Genomic DNA, 19,827 nt, shown 5'->3' on the forward strand with positions numbered 1-19,827 from the left:
GGCTGTGGACTCTCTTAACCATCTCCTCAATCAACAAAAGGCACTGCAAAAAAACATATGCAACAAAAAACCCCAACGCTAAAAAAATAAAATAAAATTAGTCTCTCACTATGAAGTACGTTAACTGGGTCTCTCAAAATGGCTGGGCAAACAGTCTGGTGAAATATCTAAACTGGCCACTTAACCACTGGCCTCTCCGCCCTCCACCACCGCACTTTTCTGCACACCCCAGACTTTACCATGGGACTATTTGCCAGAGCTTGGGGAGTTAATGAATTTCTCCCCCTGTGTTTTCTCTTCTGCATATTTGGGCTGAACTTAGATGTTTTGGTTTCTCTACAGGATTCCATCCCGGAGCCAAAAATGACAAGTTACCCAATGGCCTGTAGTTGTACACTGGTGGTATGAGACCAGCAACACAATTTGTGCTTGGGTGGAAAGGAGCCCTGAGATGGGAATAACGCAGAAAACAGAGGCAGCTGCACCAAAATAACACCAGACTTGACTTTCACCCCATAATTACAGCTGCTGCATCTGACAGTAACCCCTTCAGGGAGCACAGCAAGGCTGGCTGGCTCTGTGGTCAAATGGCTTAGCCACAAGCTCTGCCCAGTCTGCAAGAGGATTGGCTTCCACCTCCCTTTGTGGTTCTGGCTCCCTGGGAAAATTTCTGCCTTTCTCAAGCTGAAAAACAGGAAGGAGCCTTAACACTTACACGCTTCAGTAAGCTCCTGTGATGAGTACTGATAATGCAAAAAAAAAAGGACTACTATTATTATTATTTGTGCAAAACGTGACCATGCTGCCAAAGCTCTGCAAGTCTGTGGGTATCAGTGTTTCTCTCCTGTGCTGGACCTGAGGTTCCTTTTGGTATAAAATCATAGAAGCATAGAATGGGTTGGGTTGGAAGGGACCTTAAAGACTGTCCAGTTCCACGCCCCCTGTCCTGGGTAGGGACACCTCCCACCAGACCAGGTTGCTCCAAGCCCCCTCCAACCCGGCCTTGAACCCCTCCAGGGATGGGGCAGCCACAGCTTCTCTGGGCAACCTGGGCCAGGCTCTCACCACCCTCACAGCAAAGCAGTTCTTCCCCACATCTCACCTAAATCTCCCCTCCTTCAGTCTCAAACCCTTCCCCCTCCTATGGCTCCCCTCCCTCATCAAGAGTTCCTCCCCAACTTTCCTTTTTCCAGCTGGAGGGAAAGCTGGAGTCTTTTAGGGACTGGAAGGGGCTTGAAGGTCTTCCCAGAGCCTTCTCTTCTCCAGGCTGAACCCGCCCCCCAACTCTTTCAGCCTGTCCTTCTGTCTTCCCCTCCCCAAATCCTCATCCCTGCCCCTAGCTGCCAAAGCAGCATCTACACAGTAGCTGGGTGACACATATGAGTTGGTCTTTGCAACGGTCCACAGCCTGGGACAAAACTCCCATCAGTGTCAGGGGGAGGTGAATGAAGCCTTCAAGGAACAGAGACCATCTAACACCAAGAGAGCAAAAGGAACAAGCACAACTGACATTTTGGGGGCAAGGACAGACCATCATTCATGAAGATGTATGGGTTTAGTACAAAACCAATTCTTAAAAATGATTTATTTAAAAAAAACCCACAAAACTCTTCTGCTATATGGTTAGCGCTCAGTGCTGGCACCACCAGCACTGTCAGCAGGAACAAATGCTTTGGAGGACATAAATCCAGAAGACTGCAGTGTCCCAAGGTTAATGTGTGTGGGCTAATCCATGCGAAGGAGCAAGTTGCACCACTGAGGTGGAGATGGCAGGTGTAGAACAATGTATGGGCAGACTCCTGTGGCAGTACATCCCACCCAGAAGATGAGGAAGCCGCTCCATCCTCGCTCTCTCCAAGCATCCATCCTTCACAGTTGAAGCGTGGGGTGATTCACATGGCTTCACCTCCCTGGACACGGATCGCAATTCACATTCTTGGCATCACACTTTGGATTCTGGGCTCTTTATGGAGTTTCCTGCCAGTTTCTCCTTCTCTGGGTCTGCCTTTGTCTCTGCTGCGTTACTGGCTTCCCTCTCCTGCCGCCGGAGAATCACATACACGGTCACGAAGCACAGAAAAGCGCCCACCTCAAAGAAAAACTGGAGACCAAGATACCTGTGGTGTGGAAACACAAGAAATCAGGACACCAAGCACCAACATCCAGTGTCCCCAGGCACCTAGCAGGTACTGAACACAAGGACGGATTTGGTGTCCTCTGTGTGTCGAGCTGGACTCTTCTGTTGGAAGATGAACCCCAGGGTACAAGGCACCCTGCATGGACCCTGCACGGACCCTGCACCACCTCACAGGCAGCTCTGAGGCTGGGGTCACCCCTGCTGCTGCCTTACCTCCACGGAGAAGGTGTCAGGACAAGCTGCTTGTTTCTATGCTCATGAAATAAGTAATCACAGTGTAATAGAACAGCCCAGGTTGGAAGGGACCTCAGAACATCATCTCGTCCAACCTTTCATGGGAAAGGGAACCTAGATGAGGTTATCTAGCACTTTGCTCACTTGCATCTTGAAATCCTCCAGCAATGGGGACTTCAGCAGGTCCGTGTGGAGGTTGTTCCAGTGAAGGATTACTCTCACTATAATGCAGGGAGGGCTTCTAGAAGTGGACCTCTGTGGTCTTATAGCATCAAGTTAGCATGGTCCTTGGCATGTGCTGATGACTTCCTTCCAAACCATTTCTGAGCACTTCTGGGAGATAGCACTGGCCAGGGGGATGCCAGTGTCCCTGCTGGCTTGCCATGACATATACAACAACTTATCCCATGTCAGAGGTGGCCTGATGGCACGTTCACCCTGGGTTTCCCTCTGCCCCTCCCTACCTTTGCCTGAAGAGGTTATTGTCGTAGTATCTGCAGGCCGCCTTCCTGTCGCACTTCTTCTCCCAGAGGATGCAGGTTGTGTCGATGGCGCTGCCGTACAGAACGGGCCCTGGCATCCATGCTGGAAGCAGAGGGTCAGAGGGGGCTTTGTTATGTTACGGGAGCACCTCTTCCCAGAGAGACCCAACCCTGGTTACTTTCCCGTGTCTTAGGGTGGAAAGTGGCTGGGGATGGTTTTCTTCGCCCATGAAGCCCCTGGTCCTGCAGAGCACACCAAGGGCTGGTTGTGTGTTTGCACCCCACCAAGATGCAAGAAGGTCCTTCTTTCTCATTGCTCTTTGATAAGGGACCATCGCTCATGCCAGCAATGATGCTCACCTCCTTCACGCCCCCTCCTTCCCACAACTGCAATGGCACGTTCTGGGGCCCTCCAGGTGAATGTGAATTTCCACCATAGGAAAAATAACTCGTGGGATCACAGGACATGGTTTGCAGCCACCCTGATACACTGGAGGAGAATGTGGGAGTACCTACACAGAGCCAAGGTCTGCTCTTCTGGACCTAAACTTATTCCCTGTCCCCTGCATTTTATTTAGAAGTACCCCCATGGAGATATCTTGTCCCCTCCCCACCATGTGCAGCCCCCAAACCCTGCAAGGCAGCATCTTTCCCTGGCTTGGGACAGTCTGAAACTCTGAATAAACAGCACTTCAGAGATGAAAGCCCCACAAATCCCCAAGAGCTGCCATGATTTCTCCAGGACAGTATTTTCAACACGTTTTAATTTACCTAAAACTCTCAGCAGCATGAACTGTATCCCCACCGCAAACGATTTGTCTTCAGGCTGGATGCTCCTGAAAAACAAAATGGAAAAGTTTGCCCTCTGGCATTCCCTCAAAGATGGATGTTTCCCTCCCTGGCATCGCGTGAAGCCTTAGGGCACCTCACCCAAAAAGTTCCAACCCAACCACCAAGGACCCCAGGCAGCTCCTGTTTACGTCAGCAAAGATGATGAAATTTCATTCATTAGGGCTAGAAACATACCACAACCTTTTCTTGGTCTGAAAAACCCACCAAATTCCATAAGAGATGGGGCGGAGCTCAGGTAAATATTTTCTCATTAATTTGAAACATTCATATGAGTAAAACACAAAGAGAAACAAATATAACCTCTGGCTCTGCCGAACATGAACAACACAAGGGATGCTTTTTGTAACTGAAAGAGAAAAGCGATTTACCCATTGAGGAAGTGGCTTTTCTTGAGGTGGGATGCACCAGTGTATATTTTGGTGGTACCCCCGGTTTTCAAAAATAAATATTTCAGGCTGTGGTTCCTGCCAGGGTCACACATGGGAGAAGACTGGGTGGCCGAGGACCTCCAGGTCCGCACCCCTCAGGGGACTCGGCTTCCCTTTCCTCTCTGTCTGCCTGGTGTACACACAGCTCACTCAGGGCATAAAAGGTGATTTAATAATGCCTGGGAGTCAAAGCAAAAACAAGTTTTAACCGCAGCTTTTCCCTAAAAAGTAACTGTTTGGAGTGCTTCAACCACAGAATCATCATAGAATCACAGAATGGTTTGGGTGTGAAGGGACCTTGAAGACCATCTAGTTCCAACCGCCCTGCCATGGGCAGGGACACCTCCCACCAGACCAGGCTGCTCCAAGCCCCCTCCAACCTGGCCTTGAACCCCTCCAGGCATTGGGCAGTCACAGCTTCTCTGGGCAACCTGGGCCAGGGTCTCAGCACTCTGAGAGAAAAATTTCTTCCTGAAAGGAAGAGCATCCCTAACCTGACCTTGATCTGGGGAAAGCCCTTGTTTCCCTGTACAGACTTAGGACAGCAGGAGTTCTGTTAGTGCAGGGTCTTCAAGAGAAAGTCCTGAAGGTCTCTATTCCCTCATTTGAGACTGGAGATGCTCAATGTTTCTGCCCTGTCCAGACATGCCAGGTCTTTGCTAGCAAAGCACAGCCTCCTCCCGAGCCAGACATAGCCTAGAAGATAGACAGCCGCACGCACTGCCAAATGACAAGAGTAGGGAAGACCCATTCTCCATTCCCTGCACAAAAATGTCCCAAACCATGTAAAAGCACTGTAACAAGCAAAAGGAACTGGGCATGAGGTGCAATATAGGGGTGATTTAACCCTCCAGTCCCTCAGCTGGAGAAAACCTTCCTCCCCAATTCAAGGACACCCCTTAGTTCCCCAAACCCAACCCCTGGATGCCTTTCCTGCCGTGTTTAGAGGCTGCACCTAGACCATGGCCAACCCGCGTCCGCTCACCTGAGGATGAGCATGAAGGACGGCGTGTGGGACGTGCTGGCGAGGATCCCCACCAGGCAGGACAGGACCACAAAGGGCAGGAAGAGGTGGGAGCAGCCGGTGCCGCAGGTCCCAGGCTTGGCAGACCCCGCCAGTCCGTTTTCAGAGATGCAGCTGCAGTCGGTGTAGTTCTGCAAAGAGGAGACAAAACCCAGAGGCTGCTCAAGGCTGTGGAGATACCAGGGATAGCTGCCAGCTGTCACAGGGAAGGAAGGTATTTAGGTTTTGTCTGTAAATAATTAGCAGTAATTATCACTCAACACTTCAGGGAGTGGGGAGGGGGGGGAAAGAAACACATAGAATGAAGCTGGCTGGGGATAACAGACTGAGTGGATGAGGAAACACATTTTCCCATCCCTACTTCCAGCCTTCAATGTGCTACTGTCTCTGAAAAGAGGTCCCAGTCTCACCAGGTCCCACGGGCATCGTTAGAATGTCACATAGGAGAGCATCCACAGCTGATGGAGATGCTGGGACCATCATAGTACCTTGGCTCATCTCTCTATGTTTCCACAGGACCCTGGAAGTTCTTCCAACCCATGTATGGGTCTATTCCTTGCTGATGGGAGCCCCAGAAATGCCTTTCTACGCCTTGTAGCAACCCTTCTATGCTCATGCTTCCACAGAATCATAGAATAGAATCCCAGAACGGTCGAGGTTGGAAGGGACCTTTGAGATCATTGGGTCCAACCATGAACCCAACACTGACAAACCCACCACTGACCCATGTCCCTCAGCACCACATCTGCCCGGCTTTGAAATCCCTCCAGGGATGGCGACTCCACCACTGCCCTGGGCAGCCTCTGCCAAGGTTTGACAACCCTTTCCAGGAAGAAATTGTTCCCAAGCTCCATCCTAAGCGTCCCCTGGAGCAACTTGAGGCCGTTTCCTCTTGTCCCATGGCCTGTTCCTTGGGAGAAGAGACCGACCCCCCCTGGCTACACCCTCCTTTCAGGGAGTTGGAGAGAGTGAGAAGGTCTCCCCTCAGCCTCCTTTTCCCCAGGCTGAACACCCCCAGCTCCCTCAGCAGCTCCTCACAAGACTTGTGCTCCAGTATTGTGTTTCATGCCTGTTGTGCATTGAAGATACTTATGCACAGGCTTATTTCAGTGTCATCATTTGCCAGCTGAACGCTTTGGCATCCTGCACAAATCTGGACTCTTGGCATGGAAAAAAATCTCACCTCCAGCCAATTCAAGCCTGCTGTAAGCTTACTGGCCTGTGTTTTGGAGGAAATCACCAGGGGAGCAGCCTGGGCTCCATCACCTGTACCCAGCTTGTCTCCTGCTGTGAGACCCTTCATCCACGTCTGGAGCAGAGCTGGCAATCAACGCCAGCACCCAAGCTCGGGGGAGTATTAAATCAGAAAACACTTGCTAAGGGAAAATGCAAAACTTCACCTTTGAGAGAGGCTCATAAATAACCAGCTCAACGTTAGCAATGGAATGATGCCCCAGGGTGAGGAATATGGATTTTTTTTTTACTTTTCTCCAAATTTTATTCACAACTCTCTCTTTTTTTTTCAAGAAAACCTCATTTTTTTGGAAGAGACCTTTAAATAAAATGAGCATGATCTTATTGCTGCCGGAGGGGACAGATTCACAGCATTTCATGGCATATTGCGGAAGAGTGATCCAGAGGCAAGGGCACCCCAGGGTCTCCCAAGTCCCCATTCCCACCTCGCTGCCTGGGGAAGTGGCATGGCCAATGCCCATGAAAAAGACCCATGAGGAACTGCTCCTGGCTGAGAGCACAGGGGAAGATTTGGGATCAAAAGGGACACAATCCCTCCTCCCACCTCTAGGAAAGCAGATTTAATATTTCAAATTAACACTGGGGTTTATCTTCTCCAGCCATCTGAAACAAACTAAACCAAACTCATCATCTGGGCTCCTTCCACAGTCGTGGAGAGAGAGGTGGGTCTCCAGAGGATGATCCATCCCCTCCACAGATAAGTGCCTACGATAGCTGAGATGAATTCAGGCCAAAGCAGTTAATGAAAATGCAATTAGATAAATTAAAACTTGTGCGATCTGTGCGACTGCCGCCTTTTGCAGAGAACTGGAGCCACGTTATTTAGGAGACTCGCTCAAAGCCAAATGGAGACAAAGGGCTGGAAATGCATGTGATGGAGGCACAAGACCAGGCTCTGCCCCTTTCATTTGAAACCTTGGAGGATTTTAGAGCAGGAAGCATGACCCCAGCTGCAAAACCCCCTGAGCAGTGGGGACAAGCCACAAAGCCACCAGTGGCCTGTCTCCATGAGATGCTTTGTCTGGGCAGTAGCGTCATGAGGTTGACGTGGCACCGGGGATGGGGAAAACCACCCAGAGCAGTGGAGAGAGGACAATAACCGAGAGCAGCCCTGAGACCGGGGCTGTGGTTTCCAGGCAGGGACGGGCAGCTGAATGACACACGGCCAGGGTTTCTCAGGGCTGAGCATCGAACATCCCCAACAGTGCCTTTTAACAATTGTTTTCTTCGGAGAGAAAGCTGCTTGTATCAAACGTTGCTTGATGTTGTCTTTTTTCTAGTTTTTCAATTCTTCCCCTCTGCTCCACTCTGGGGAGACCCCCCCACTCAGTGCTGCCTCCAGCTCTGGGGCCTCAGCACAGGAGAGACATGGACCTGTTGGAGCGGGGCCAGAGGAGGCCACGGAGATGCTGGGAGGGCTGGAGCTCCTCTGCTGGGAGGACAGGCTGAGAGAGTTGGGGGGGTTCAGCCTGGAGAAGAGAAGGCTCTGCGGAGACCTTCAAGCCCCTTCCAGTCCATAAAGGGGGGGGGGTCCAAGAAAGCTGGGGAGGGACTCTTGATGAGGGAAAGGAGCCATAGGAGGAGGGGGAAGGGTTTGACACTGAAAGAGGGAAGATTGAGATGAGATGTGGGGAAGAACTTCTTTGCTGTGAGGGTGGTGAGAGCCTGGCCCAGGTTGCCCAGAGAAGCTGTGGCTGCCTCATCCCTGGAGGGGTTCAAGGCCAGGTTGGAGGGGGCTTGGAGCAACCTGGTCTGGTGGGAGGTGTCCCTGCCCTGGGCAAGGGGTGGGACTGGCAGGATTTTAAGGTCCCTTCCCACCCAAACCATTCTATGATTCTATGATTTTCCCCAGTTGGGACCTCCCAGTACCCCAAATTTTGAGGTGTCTGTTGATCAGCGCAGATCCATCCCACTTGGCAGCAGAGGGTTGTTGTCCCTGGTCCCACCTGTGGCTGTGCATGATGAGAGCAGAGCTGGGCTCAGAAGCCCAGGAGCCCCATGGCACGGAGATTCCTGCAGTCCTGGGGGATCCCCCTTGGCTACCTACTTCAGCAGGTCACACTGGACCTGAACAAATAGCAAAGCACTAAAAGGTTGTCACTGCAAGGTCCTGCTCTTGGGGCCAAGTTTGATGTTGCCCATGAAATTTGGGGACATAAGGCGATGTAAAAAGGAAATGGCTTTCATTATACAAGAGGTTTAAATGAAAAAAGCCGATCTTGCACTGTGCGAGCCTCCTCTGGAAGGGCCGCAGCAAAGCTGAGCACAAAACTAGGTTTTTCTGCACACTGGGAGGGTTTCTCCAAACCCAGGTGTTTGGGACATGGAGAGCAGTAGACAATGAGTGTCACAGGTCTCTGCACTGGCAAAGAGATGGCAGAAGCGGTAAGAAAAGGGTGATATAGCAGAGAAAGCAAGAGCTGGAGGAATGTCGTAAAATGCAATCATCTCTTCTTTTTTTTCCTTTCCTTTTTCCTTTCTTTCTTCCTTTCCTTTTTCCTTTCTTTCTTCCTTTCTTTTTTTCTTGTCTTTTCCCTTCTTCCCTTCCCTTCCCTTCCCTTCCCTTCCCTTCCCTTCCCTTCCCTTCCCTTCCCTTCCCTTCCCTTCCCTTCCCTTCCCTTCCCTTCCCTTCCCTTCCCTTCCCTTCCCTTCCCTTCCCTTCCCTTCCCTTCCCTTCCCTTCCCTTCCCTTCCCTTCCCTTCCCTTCCCTTCCCCTCTACATGGAATACCCAAAACCAGAGAGGGACTGAGTTTGCTGAGCTCAGCTCCTCGTCCTGCATGATAAAGGACCAGAGCTCAACATCTGCAACCACATCCCTGTGTGCCATAAGCTCCCTCATCACAGGGAGCTGCAACCTGCCCTGGCCACTGCGTGCTGGCACGTGGCTGGACATTTACAACAACATATGGAGATACCGTCCCTCTGCAGAAGAACCTCTCACACAACTTAAATTGGGTCAAGATGCATCAATAGAGGGAAAGAAGATTCAGCAAATTATCTCAGCGCTGAGAAAAAGAAAAAAAAAAAAGAGCTAATGCTGGCTTTACTGTGTAGCATCTGCACGGCACCACCAAGGGAGCCCTGATTCTGTTGTAGCGTGTGGCTACACATAATTATACGTATAATGAATGCAGGAGCGGGTCACATTCCAGACCCCAGGATCTCAAAGGGCTTCAGGCATCTTTGAGGAGGAAGAAGCAGTTAAAAAGGATCTGTTGTGTAAAAGGCAGGCATGGGGATGTGGAAAAGCACACTGGGGACTAAGCTCTGGCAGAAAACATAATTGTTATTAAAATGAAGCGGTGTTAATTAACAAAATGCTCCTAAAAAGTGCCCAGGCAGTCCCATGCTGCCATTATATCCTGTGCCAAGAACACAGAGAAAAACTACTCGCCCTATATGGATTGTGAGCATTTTTCTGTGGTTCAGATAGGTATTTGAATTGGCAAAGATTTCCTTACTGTTTATTTGTTGAACTCATTGCCTGGAGACCCAACAGACAATTTGTACTGTGAAAACTCAGCCCTATTGGGGTTTTGGTGTCAGGAAGAGAGTAGCAGAGGAGAGAGAAGTGCAGGGAAGCAAAATAACCCTGCCAGGTCTGCAAATCAAGGCAAAGCCAGGAGAAAAACCCATTTCTCTACCCCCCACATCGTGACTCTCCCACTAAATTATCCTCTCATGCACATACTTGGCTTCACAACCGGTATTTATGGAGAGGACGCACTCTGCAACTGGATCATGACATTTTAACCTGTAAATCTGCAGGCTGAAAGGTGGAATAACATCACTCTAAGGAAGCCCTACCAGAGCATGCAGCAAAGATCTGCTAAATGTCACTGCTGTGTGCATGGGTCAATCATCCCTTCAGGCGTGGCTTGGCCAGCACATATCCTCTGGTCATAGAACCACCAAGTCCCTCTGGTCATAGAATCATAGAATTTAAAAGCCTGGCAGACGTGGTGCTGAGGGACATGGGTTAGTGGTGGGTTTTGTCAGTGTTGGGTTGATGGTTGGACTTGATGATGCCTTCCAACCTTGACCATTCTACGATTGATTCTATGATTCTGTGGTGTCCCTCAGCCCTTGCCAGTATAACATAGGCCTTGCCAGTACAGGTTCTTGGCCAAGGCAGCAAGCAGAAACCTTCAAGGTATCCAACCTTTTAGGATGTCAAGGTGTCCTTCCCCATCCACTGCTCCACCCCAGGTCAGGTTTTGCTCCACAAACTCAAGCTTCAAACCTAACACTGACCAAAACCACCACTAACCTGTGTCCCTCAGCACCATGTCTGACCGGCTTTTAATTACCTCCAGGGATGATGATTCCATCACTTCCCTGAGCAGCCTCTGCCAAGGCTTCACAACCCTTTCCAGGAAGAAATTGTTCCTAATATCCAATCTGAATCTCCCCTGGCACAACTTGAGGCTGTTTCCTCTTGTCCCATGGCCTGTTCCTTGGGAGAAGAGACCGACCTCCCCCCGGCTACACCCTCCTTTCAGGGAGTTGTAGAGAGCGAGAAGGTCTCCCCTCAGCCTCCTTTTCTCCAAGCTGAACATCCCCAGCTCCCTCAGCCACTCCTCACAAGACTTGTGCTCCAGACCCATCACCAGCTCCATTGCCCTTCTCTGGACACACTCCAGCCCCTCAATGTCTTTTTTGTAGTGAGAAGTCCAAAATGGACCCAGCACTCAAGGTGGGGCCTCATCAGTGCCCAGTCCAGGGGGACGGTCACTGCCCCAGTCCTACTTTCCACCTACAAGGGGTTTTCCTGGGACATTCTCAACCTTCCCTTGCTCATCCCACAGGGTCATGCAGAGCTTGTCTGACACTAATGAGCACCAGACAACCTAATTGCCAGACTTGAGCGCTGCATTGGTCATCCCTCATTAGCCACCCCCAAGCCAGGACACTAGCGTGGTGGGAATGACTCACCAGGACCGAGTTGTTGTCTGCGTTGATATTTACAACTCTGCAGCCGGCGGAGCAGGGTGAGATGTATTCAATATTGTTGGAGCCACAGATGGGGTTGTAGGCTTTCTCAGGGCAGTTACACTGGAGGTTACACTCTAAGGCATGGTGTCCAAATTCAGAGCTAGGACAGGAAGAAAATATCAATACATGCTATTGAGCATCATTAATATGCATCTCATATAGAAAATATACATCACGTATATTGAGATTAGTAAAGAAATACTTTATTGCTTAACAAAACCTTCCCCATATGGAAGAGAGGACCCAAAAAAATTCCACTATAACCCCCCTGGGCAAAGCATCCCGACCACAAATGGTGAAGGGAGTCACCCACTTCCTTCGTATTTGGCCCCAGACGTGGGGTCTTGGGGTAAAGCAACACCACGCTGTGGGAGGTGGTGAGGTTCCTGCTGAGGGCTTGTACCAGCTTCCACCCAGACCACAGGATGCAGAACATGTGAATTTACAGAAACTTGGACCAAGCCTTGAGGGAAGACAAGGTAGCGTTCAGCTGCGTAAGGAAGCAGCCACAGCTTTGAAGGTGTGATCCCAGGTCTTGGCCTCTGCCCAAATTATTTGCCTGTGAGTAACATACTGCACTTTCCAAGACACAAGTTTAATCTCCTGCTGTTTGTGCCAAAAATGTGTTCACTTCGGGTTTCACATGAAGTTAGAAGGAATAAGGGCACAGCATATTCAGTGTTTATGCACCAAAGCATTGTTTTCTTGCCTTATTCTGTCACTGTTAACTGTTTCTCATGGGGGAATAAACCCATATCTGGGTATTCTGTTAAATTCCCACCCGATTCCACCCTGAGGAGTGCAGCTGGGGATGGGGGGTACCCACAGCCCTGGGCATGACCCACCCGTGCCCAGTTTAGCTGGAGCTGTCAGTACCTCTCGCTGTAGGTAATGCCCGCGACCTTCTGCGTGGGGCAGCCGAGGAAGAGGAGGGGGAAAGCCAGGAGCAGGCAGAGGAACATGCCGAGGACGCACATGGCACTGCATTGCCTCAGGGACATCTGGAACCGCTTCAGGATGGCACCGCCCATCACGATCCCCACCATCGCCCCAGGGATGTTCACAGCACCTGGGGAAAGGCAGGTCCTTGGTTTTCCATCCTCTGAGCCGTATTGAGTCCCTTCGTTATAGCGAAGGGCCAGAGGATTTGTCTTTGGGTTCCTATTTTTCAGTGTTGGTGATCTGGAGGGGACCCAGGTTTTTGTTGGGGCTGGTGAAATAATGCTAAGAAAGAGGAGTTTTGCGAAAACAGCAGGATCTCACAGCAAACTGGCCGTGTTACGTATCCATGCGTGGAAGATGCAGAGGCCAGTGAAAAGCTATGCTTCACTCAGCAAATGTGATTTTTCAGTGGAGACAGGGGAAAATATCAAGTAAACTTGGAGAGGCTATTTAATTTCTGCATAATACAGTAATGTGCCCATCATCATAAAACTGAAGGTTTCCATGACAGACTTAGCATTTTGCAAAACCCACTTTTCCAATGGGACACCAGAGAAGTGCAATCTGTTTAATTCAACAAAAAACCAACAGGGAGGTTGCTTTTAGCCCATAAACACCCACACAAGGAAGGGATTTCCAACTACAGAAAGCTTTTTGACCCAGCAGAAAAAGGCAAAGCAAGATTCAGTAGCTGGGAACAAAACCTAGATAAATTTGGAGAAGAAATATGGTGCACGTCTTTAACAGAGCGGGTAAATCAAGCCTGGGAACGACTCAGCAGGGCGCATCGGTGGAGGACACCACTGCTTCGGCATTTAACCTTTCCGCCTGTATTTAGCCTGGTTTTCTGGGCTTTGTCAGTCTGCTCTGCTCACTTTTTTTCTGATTTATTTGCTGCAGACTTCAGAGGACTTCCCTGAGGATGCACGCTCTTTGTTCAAAGATATATTTTAAATACTTTTGTGTCTAGATCTTTGAGCTGATTATAAGAGCAGGGCTTTATTATTTGTATTTTTATTACCATGAGAAGATTGCGTAGCCCCGGACAGGACGTTCTGGATATTACAATGCAAGCAAAAAGAGTCTAATCTCACGAGCACATATCCTGCTTAATGCTTATTCCCTTCCTTCCTAACAATACCAGCAGCAAGCAATTACCCCAACCATTACGAGCAATTAGTCTGATGACAGCAAACATTTTTAAGAGTTTAGGCACGATCAGTACACCAGCCTGAACTGGCCTCTTGATGCAAAGCCTCTTCAAAATGCATGCATGGATTTCTGCAGGTTTTAATTTTATTGACTATCTACTTTTTCAAAGACCCTTAACCCCATGATCGATGTAAAGTAATCCCTGCTACAGAAATGTGCACAATTCATATCTGATGTTTCTTTGCTCCCTTAATGCGATGAGTTGGTGTCCTCTCCTTGATTATAGTGAATAGCTTTAGATAATAAACATTTCTCCAGGTCTTAAAAGGTTATATTCTATCTAGGAAGCTCTGGCTGCAATGTAAAGGAAGGAAGGGGGCTTGGAACTTGATCTTTAAGGTCCCTTCTAACCCAAACCATTCTGTGGTTTTATGAAGGTAGATAGTGGCTGAGAAATTGTATGAGCAAGGACCTGGTGCCATGTCACAGAATCACAGAATCATATGGGGTTGGAAGGGACCTCTGGAGACCACCCAGTCCAACTCCCTGCCAAAGCAGGGTCACCCAGAGCAGGTTGCACAGAATCAGAATCAGAATCAGAATCAGAATCAGAATCGTAGTGGTTGGAAGGGACCTCAGAGATCATCGAGTCCAACCAACAGTAAAAAAAAAAAACAAAAAAAAAAAAAACAGGAATGTGTCCAGGTGGGGTTTTGAACATCTCCGGAGAAGGAGATTCCACCACCTCTCTGGGCAGCCTCTTCCAGGGCTCTGCCACCCTCAGAGGAAAGAAGTTCCTCCTCATGTTTAGATGGAACTTCTTATGTTCAAGTTTGTGCCCATTTCCTCTTGTCCTGTCGCTGGACACCACTGGATAAAGACTGGCCCCATCCTCCTGACACCCACCCTTGAAGTATTTATAGGTGTTGATCAGATCCCCCCTCAGTCTTCTCTTCTCCAGACTAAGAAGACCCAAGTCCCTCAGCCTTCCCTCATAAGACACATATTCTAGTTCCTTCATCATCTTTGTGGTCCTCTGCTGTACCCCCTCGAGCAGTTCCCTGTCCTTCTTGAGTTGGGGAGCCCAGAACTGGTCCCAGTACTTCAGATGGGGCCTCCCCAGGGCAGAGCAAAGGGGGAGGATGACCTCCCTCCACCTGCTGGCCACGCTTTTCCTGATGCCCCCCAGGATGTCACTGGCCTTCTTGTCTGTCTGTAGGTAATGGAAGAAGCCTGGCAGTTCCAGAGAAAGATGTGCTTCTTAGTAATCTCTAGATTATTTTATAAGAGCTCCTCAAAAGCTGGCAAGCCTTGACAGCAGCACTCACCAATGATCATGTTGGCCAAGGACGCCGTGAGGGAGAACTGTCTCTCCAGGAACTTCCCCATGAATGTTGCTAAACCAGCAACCATGGCAGAGAGGTTGACCTGAGCCAACACCACCAGCAGGAAGACGGGGTGACGCAGGTTCCTCAACAGGACCAGAGGAAAATCTGAAAGGCAAAAGGGAAACCTGTTGCATACAGGGGCGGTGTACAGCAAAATATTAAGCTATGGAAAGTGGTAAAACCTTGAATTTTCCTATATTTTTTTTGTGCAGAATTAACTCTTTAGGAGTGGTGAGCTCTTCTAAACATTTCATTTGGAAAAGGGCAGAAAGTGTGTTTTCAGGGTTTACCATTTCAAGGCTTTATTGTGTGACCATTTGGGCATTAAGAAGTCAAGATGAACCATCAGGATATTGCAAAAATTAAACACCTGATATCTCACATCAACGCTTGGTTAATGGGCTCAAGCAACCCTGAACATTGAGATGGGATTGAGAGCAGCCCTGAGGAGAAGGACTTGGGGGTGCTGCTGGATGAGAAGATCAACATGAGCCAGCAACGTGCGCTGGCAGCCCAGAAAGCCAACCCCATCCTGGGCTGCATCCCCAGCAGCGTGGCCAGCAGGGCGAGGGGGGGGATTCTGCCCCTCTGCTCCGCTCTGGGGAGACACCCCCCAGGGCTGCCTCCAGCTCTGGGGTGATTCAGAAAACGAACGGTTACAGGTTGTTAGTGCGGATGTATTACAGTCTGGGAAAGAACAAAAGCCCGGGGCCCCAGCATTCCAAGATAAAGAAATGGCCTTGTGTATAAGATAGCGGGAACAGCTGCATGTTAAGGAGGTGCTGAGGAGGAACCTAACTGTCTGGGAAAGGTGTCCATCTGGTCAGGACAGGGGAGGAGATTTTTGATAATGAGTTCTTAGAAATAATTAGAATAGTAACGCCTTTAATTATAATAACCTTAATGAATATGTATGCTTTTCACCATAAATGGACGCTTGCTTCACAAACCGGTGTGCAAGTTTGGCGGAGAAATCCCCCTTGCACCCAGCGCTGCAATAAACATACCTGCTTTATAACTCTCTGCGAGTTGTAAGGTTTGTTTCCGCGCGTCAGGGGCCACCAACAGGAGAAGGACATGGACCTGTTGGAGCGGGGCCAGAGGAAGCCACAGAGATGTTGGGAGGGCTGGAGCCCCTCTGCTATGAGGACAGGCAGAGAGAGTTGGGGGGGTTCAGCCTGGAGAAGAGAAGGCTCCGGGGAGACCTTATAGCAGCCTTCCAGTCCCTAAAGCGAGGGGCTCCAGGAAAGCTGGGGAGGGACTCTTGATGAGGGAGGGGAGCCATAGGAGGAGGGGGAAGGGTTTGACACTGAAAGAGGGGAGATGGAGATGAGATGTGGGGAAGAACTTCTTTGCTGTGAGGGTGGTGAGAGCCTGGCCCAGGGTGCCCAGAGAAGCTGTGGCTGCCCCATCCCTGGAGGGGTTCAAGGCCAGGTTGGAGGGGGCTTGGACAACGTGGTCTGGTGGGAGGTGTCCTTGCCCATGGCAGGGGGTGGGACTGGATGATCTTCAAGGTCCCTTCCCACCCAAACCCTTCCATGATTCTATTGGTTCTACTCAATGCTAATGCAGAGGACAAATCTGCCCCTTTCTGCAGTGATACCTCCTGCCGAGCTCTGAGCTACCAGGGTCTTATGATGCTTTAGGAGAAATGCAGGTGGCTCTGTGATAGTTTTTCAGCCCCAGCTGACATGGAAACCTGCCTGTCTTTCCCCCACCACCCATGGACTGAGGGCTGCAGCGAGTCCTTACAGGGGCTGCTACAAACACACACGGCCTCGGTTCCTTTCCCTGGAGCTTTCTGGCAGGGCTTCCGCTCAAGCAAATCCAAAAGTAGCTGGGAAGTCATTAAAAGTTAATTTATTCGTTTGCTGCAGTTGCAATTTCGGTGTCCTTTTTGTTTCTAGCATAAAAATGTATTTTTGGATGACGGGCAAGAAACACTCCAGCAAACTCCCCCGTGCCTGCACCCTCACTGCTTTGAGGAGAAGAGATCTTCAGCCTGTTCAGCAGAGACATCTGCCCTCGCCTCCCAGCGCCGCGGGAACCCGGGGTGCCTGATGCTGACATCCCCCAGCTGGGAGGCTGCAGTTCTCCAGCCCGGAGTGATTTCTCCTTCCTGCACATCCCAAAAAGCCGCTTTTCTGCTCAAGCCTTTTCTCCCCCCACAAACCATTGCCTTTCCCCCCCCTACCCCGTGCTCTTCGCCCGGCTCCGCAGCAGGCAAGCAAAGGGCGCTCGTAAGGGCAGCCTCCGCACAAACAGATGATGAGTTTCCCAGATGAGGCCTCTGAAAGTCAATATGCTGAAGCAGAGATAAGGAATTAACAGAGGGGGATTAATGCCAGGGCCTGCCGTAAATTAATGGCGTTAATTCTTAGCAGCTCACAAACAAGTGGGACAATCTCTCTATCTGCTCCAGCCCAGAGGCGCTGGGAGGCGGCAGCGGGGAGAACTTTCTGGTGTTTGTCTGGGAGTGGCCCCAAGCTGTGTATTTGGCTAAACTGTCCTAAAAAGTTAAGGGAAGAGCAAAGGTCTCCCTATGGATGCTAGGGGGTGCCCCGCAGATAAAGGCAAAGCTCTCGTTCATGGGAGCGTGGCCTCTCCAGCTCAGCACTCTGCTTTCGGAGGGTAGGCAAGTAGCTACAGACCTTGGGGAGCAGCAAACTCAGGGCACTGGAGAGGGTCATAGAATGGTTTGGGTTGGAAGGGACCTTAAAGATTATCTAGTTCCAGCCCCCAGCACGTTCAAGGACCCTGAAATGCTGACAAGCTGGAGAGCTGGGAGGTTGGGAGCCCACCAGAGAGGGAGTGAGCTGCCATGGCATCTCTGCGCTAGGCAGACCAAGGTGAACCCCAAAGAAGTGAGAAGGTTTTGCTCTTAAGTATCAACAGAGTCTTATTTTTTGAAGCAAATCACTGCCCAGTTTACATACTGGAATATCTCAGACGTATTGCAAATATGAAACCTCATCTTACTTGCTGGAAGATCGCCTGAGACCTAAACCAGCCTTTTGTGGGAGGTAGCGGGAATCTTCCACCAAAAAGACTTCTTTTCCCTAGAGTCCTTCGGTCTTTTCAGTCAAACTTCACCACCTCTGCCACCCCAGATCAGAGCTGTAAAGCTCCGACAGCGAGCAGGGCTCCCACGTCATGGTGGGAGGCAGCAAGATTGCCGTCCTTCACGATCACCATCTCATTACTAATTCAATCTTCCCTATAGCTCCAGGGAGGAAGCTGAGTAGATACTAACAGCAAGTGGAAACTTTAAAATAATGATAACAAATATCCTTGAAGCCATTTTTAGGCACCATAGAGAAACAAACAAGTTGTAAGCCCGGTGTTTTAACTGCTTTGAAGATCATGGATTGATTCCCAGTACGTGCAACAGAAGCTGCACATCCTCCCAGGTGTTTTCAAGTGAAGCCTCGAAATTACCAATAGAAATGACTTGGGCTAGCTAAATCATCATAGAATGGTTAGAGTTGGAAGGGACCTTAAAGATCATCCAGTTTCAACCCTCTGTCTTGGGCAGGGACACCTCCCACTAGACCAGGTTGCCCAAAGCCCCCTCCAACCTGGCCTTGAACCCCTCCAGGGATGGGGCAGCCACAGCTTCTCGGGGCAACCTGGGCCAGGCTCTCACCACCCTCACAGCAAAGAAGTTCTTCCCCACATCTCATCTCCATCTCCCCTCTTTCAGTCTCAAACCCTTCCCCTCCTCCTATGGCTCCCCTCCCTCACCAAGAGTCCCTCCCCAGCTTTCCTGGAGCCCGTTCAGGGACTGGAAGGCTGCTATAAGGTCTCCCCGGAGCCTTCTCTTCTCCAGGCTGAACCCCCCCAACTCTCTCAGCCTGTCCTCACCGCAGAGGGGCTCCATCCCTCTGATCATTTTCATGGCCCTCTGCTGGCCCCGCTCCAACAGGTCCATGTCCTTCTTAAAATCCTACTTTCTTGATTACTGACAGCATGTCCGATGCCCGCAAAAAGGAGCCCTTTGCGAATGCGAGGAGCAGGGTGCGACCCAACATCTGGCAGAACATCTGTGCTGCAGCCAAGATCGTTCCCCCAAAGTGCTCTGACTTTCATATTTTTGAATAACTTGGGCGCGCGGAGCCTGCTCCCTCCTTGGGCAATTGACCTCATTGTTTGGAAACGTCCCCAGTGCTTTGCCTGAGTATTTATCCTGTACACAGCTCCATCCTGTTTTCGCTGATTGTGGAGGGAAAAGCTCTTCCTGTCCTTGAGGCAGAATTCCCAGGACTTTTGCAAACCACTCTCTGCCCATCACACCTTGCCCCAGAAAGGTTTAAAGCCTGGTGGCTTCCAGAGGAATGAAAAAACCTGAAGCACCTCATGGGATGGGCTCTAACCCATCCTCTTTCTGTTCCCAATAAAGGAAATGGCAAAAATTCCCGCAAGCCTTATTTTGCTCTCAGTTATCTCCATGTGCACTGAAGCAACAGAACAAATGACAAAATGCATTTCCTTCTCCATAATCATGCTTCATTTTGCATCATTTAAGCTGAAATAAGTGACTAAACAGCATTTCTGAGCTTCTTTCTCCTCCAGGTTAGCTTAGTAATTTAAGGCTTGCCTCTGCCAAGCCCTTAGGAAAATTATGAACCATTAAAGGCACTCTTCAGTCGTCTTCTGCTCAAGGAGCAGCCTCAAGCACTTTTCTGAATCACAGCCTAAAGAGATAGCGTCTTTCTCACCTGGAGTTTCCCCAGGCTTGGGCCAGATGTTGAGGGATCCACCCATGAGGGAAACCCATCCCTGGTCCCTCCAGGTGACAGGCAAAGGGACAATTCTAACAGGACATGGGTCTTCCTCCCTGCGTAAACGTTCCTGGTCCCAGGTTGGGTTTGCAGCCATCCCGCATGGGTGGCCCAAGTAAAAGTATGAGGTCAAAAACACATTTGAAAATACTTTTTG

The 19,827-nt window shown here is 50.0% G+C and overlaps 1 protein-coding gene across 1 annotated transcript in view; it reads right to left on the reverse strand.

The window, feature by feature from the left end:
* Nucleotides 1-1,551: 1,551 nt before the first annotated feature.
* SLCO2B1 (solute carrier organic anion transporter family member 2B1) overlaps nucleotides 1,552-19,827 on the reverse strand; it is a 71,586-nt gene continuing 53,310 nt past the window's right edge. The window contains exons 9-15 of the mRNA XM_074147471.1: nucleotides 14,830-14,994; nucleotides 12,284-12,476; nucleotides 11,348-11,507; nucleotides 5,119-5,288; nucleotides 3,625-3,689; nucleotides 2,836-2,956; nucleotides 1,552-2,117 (exon numbers count right to left, since the gene is read on the reverse strand). Coding sequence (XP_074003572.1) covers nucleotides 1,943-2,117; nucleotides 2,836-2,956; nucleotides 3,625-3,689; nucleotides 5,119-5,288; nucleotides 11,348-11,507; nucleotides 12,284-12,476; nucleotides 14,830-14,994 — 1,049 coding nt within the window. The 3' untranslated portion in view covers nucleotides 1,552-1,942. The remainder of the gene's footprint in view (nucleotides 2,118-2,835; nucleotides 2,957-3,624; nucleotides 3,690-5,118; nucleotides 5,289-11,347; nucleotides 11,508-12,283; nucleotides 12,477-14,829; nucleotides 14,995-19,827) is intronic.

The sequence above is a fragment of the Numenius arquata genome, chromosome 1, assembly GCF_964106895.1.
Source record: "Numenius arquata chromosome 1, bNumArq3.hap1.1, whole genome shotgun sequence".
Classification (NCBI taxonomy): Eukaryota; Metazoa; Chordata; class Aves; order Charadriiformes; family Scolopacidae; genus Numenius; species Numenius arquata.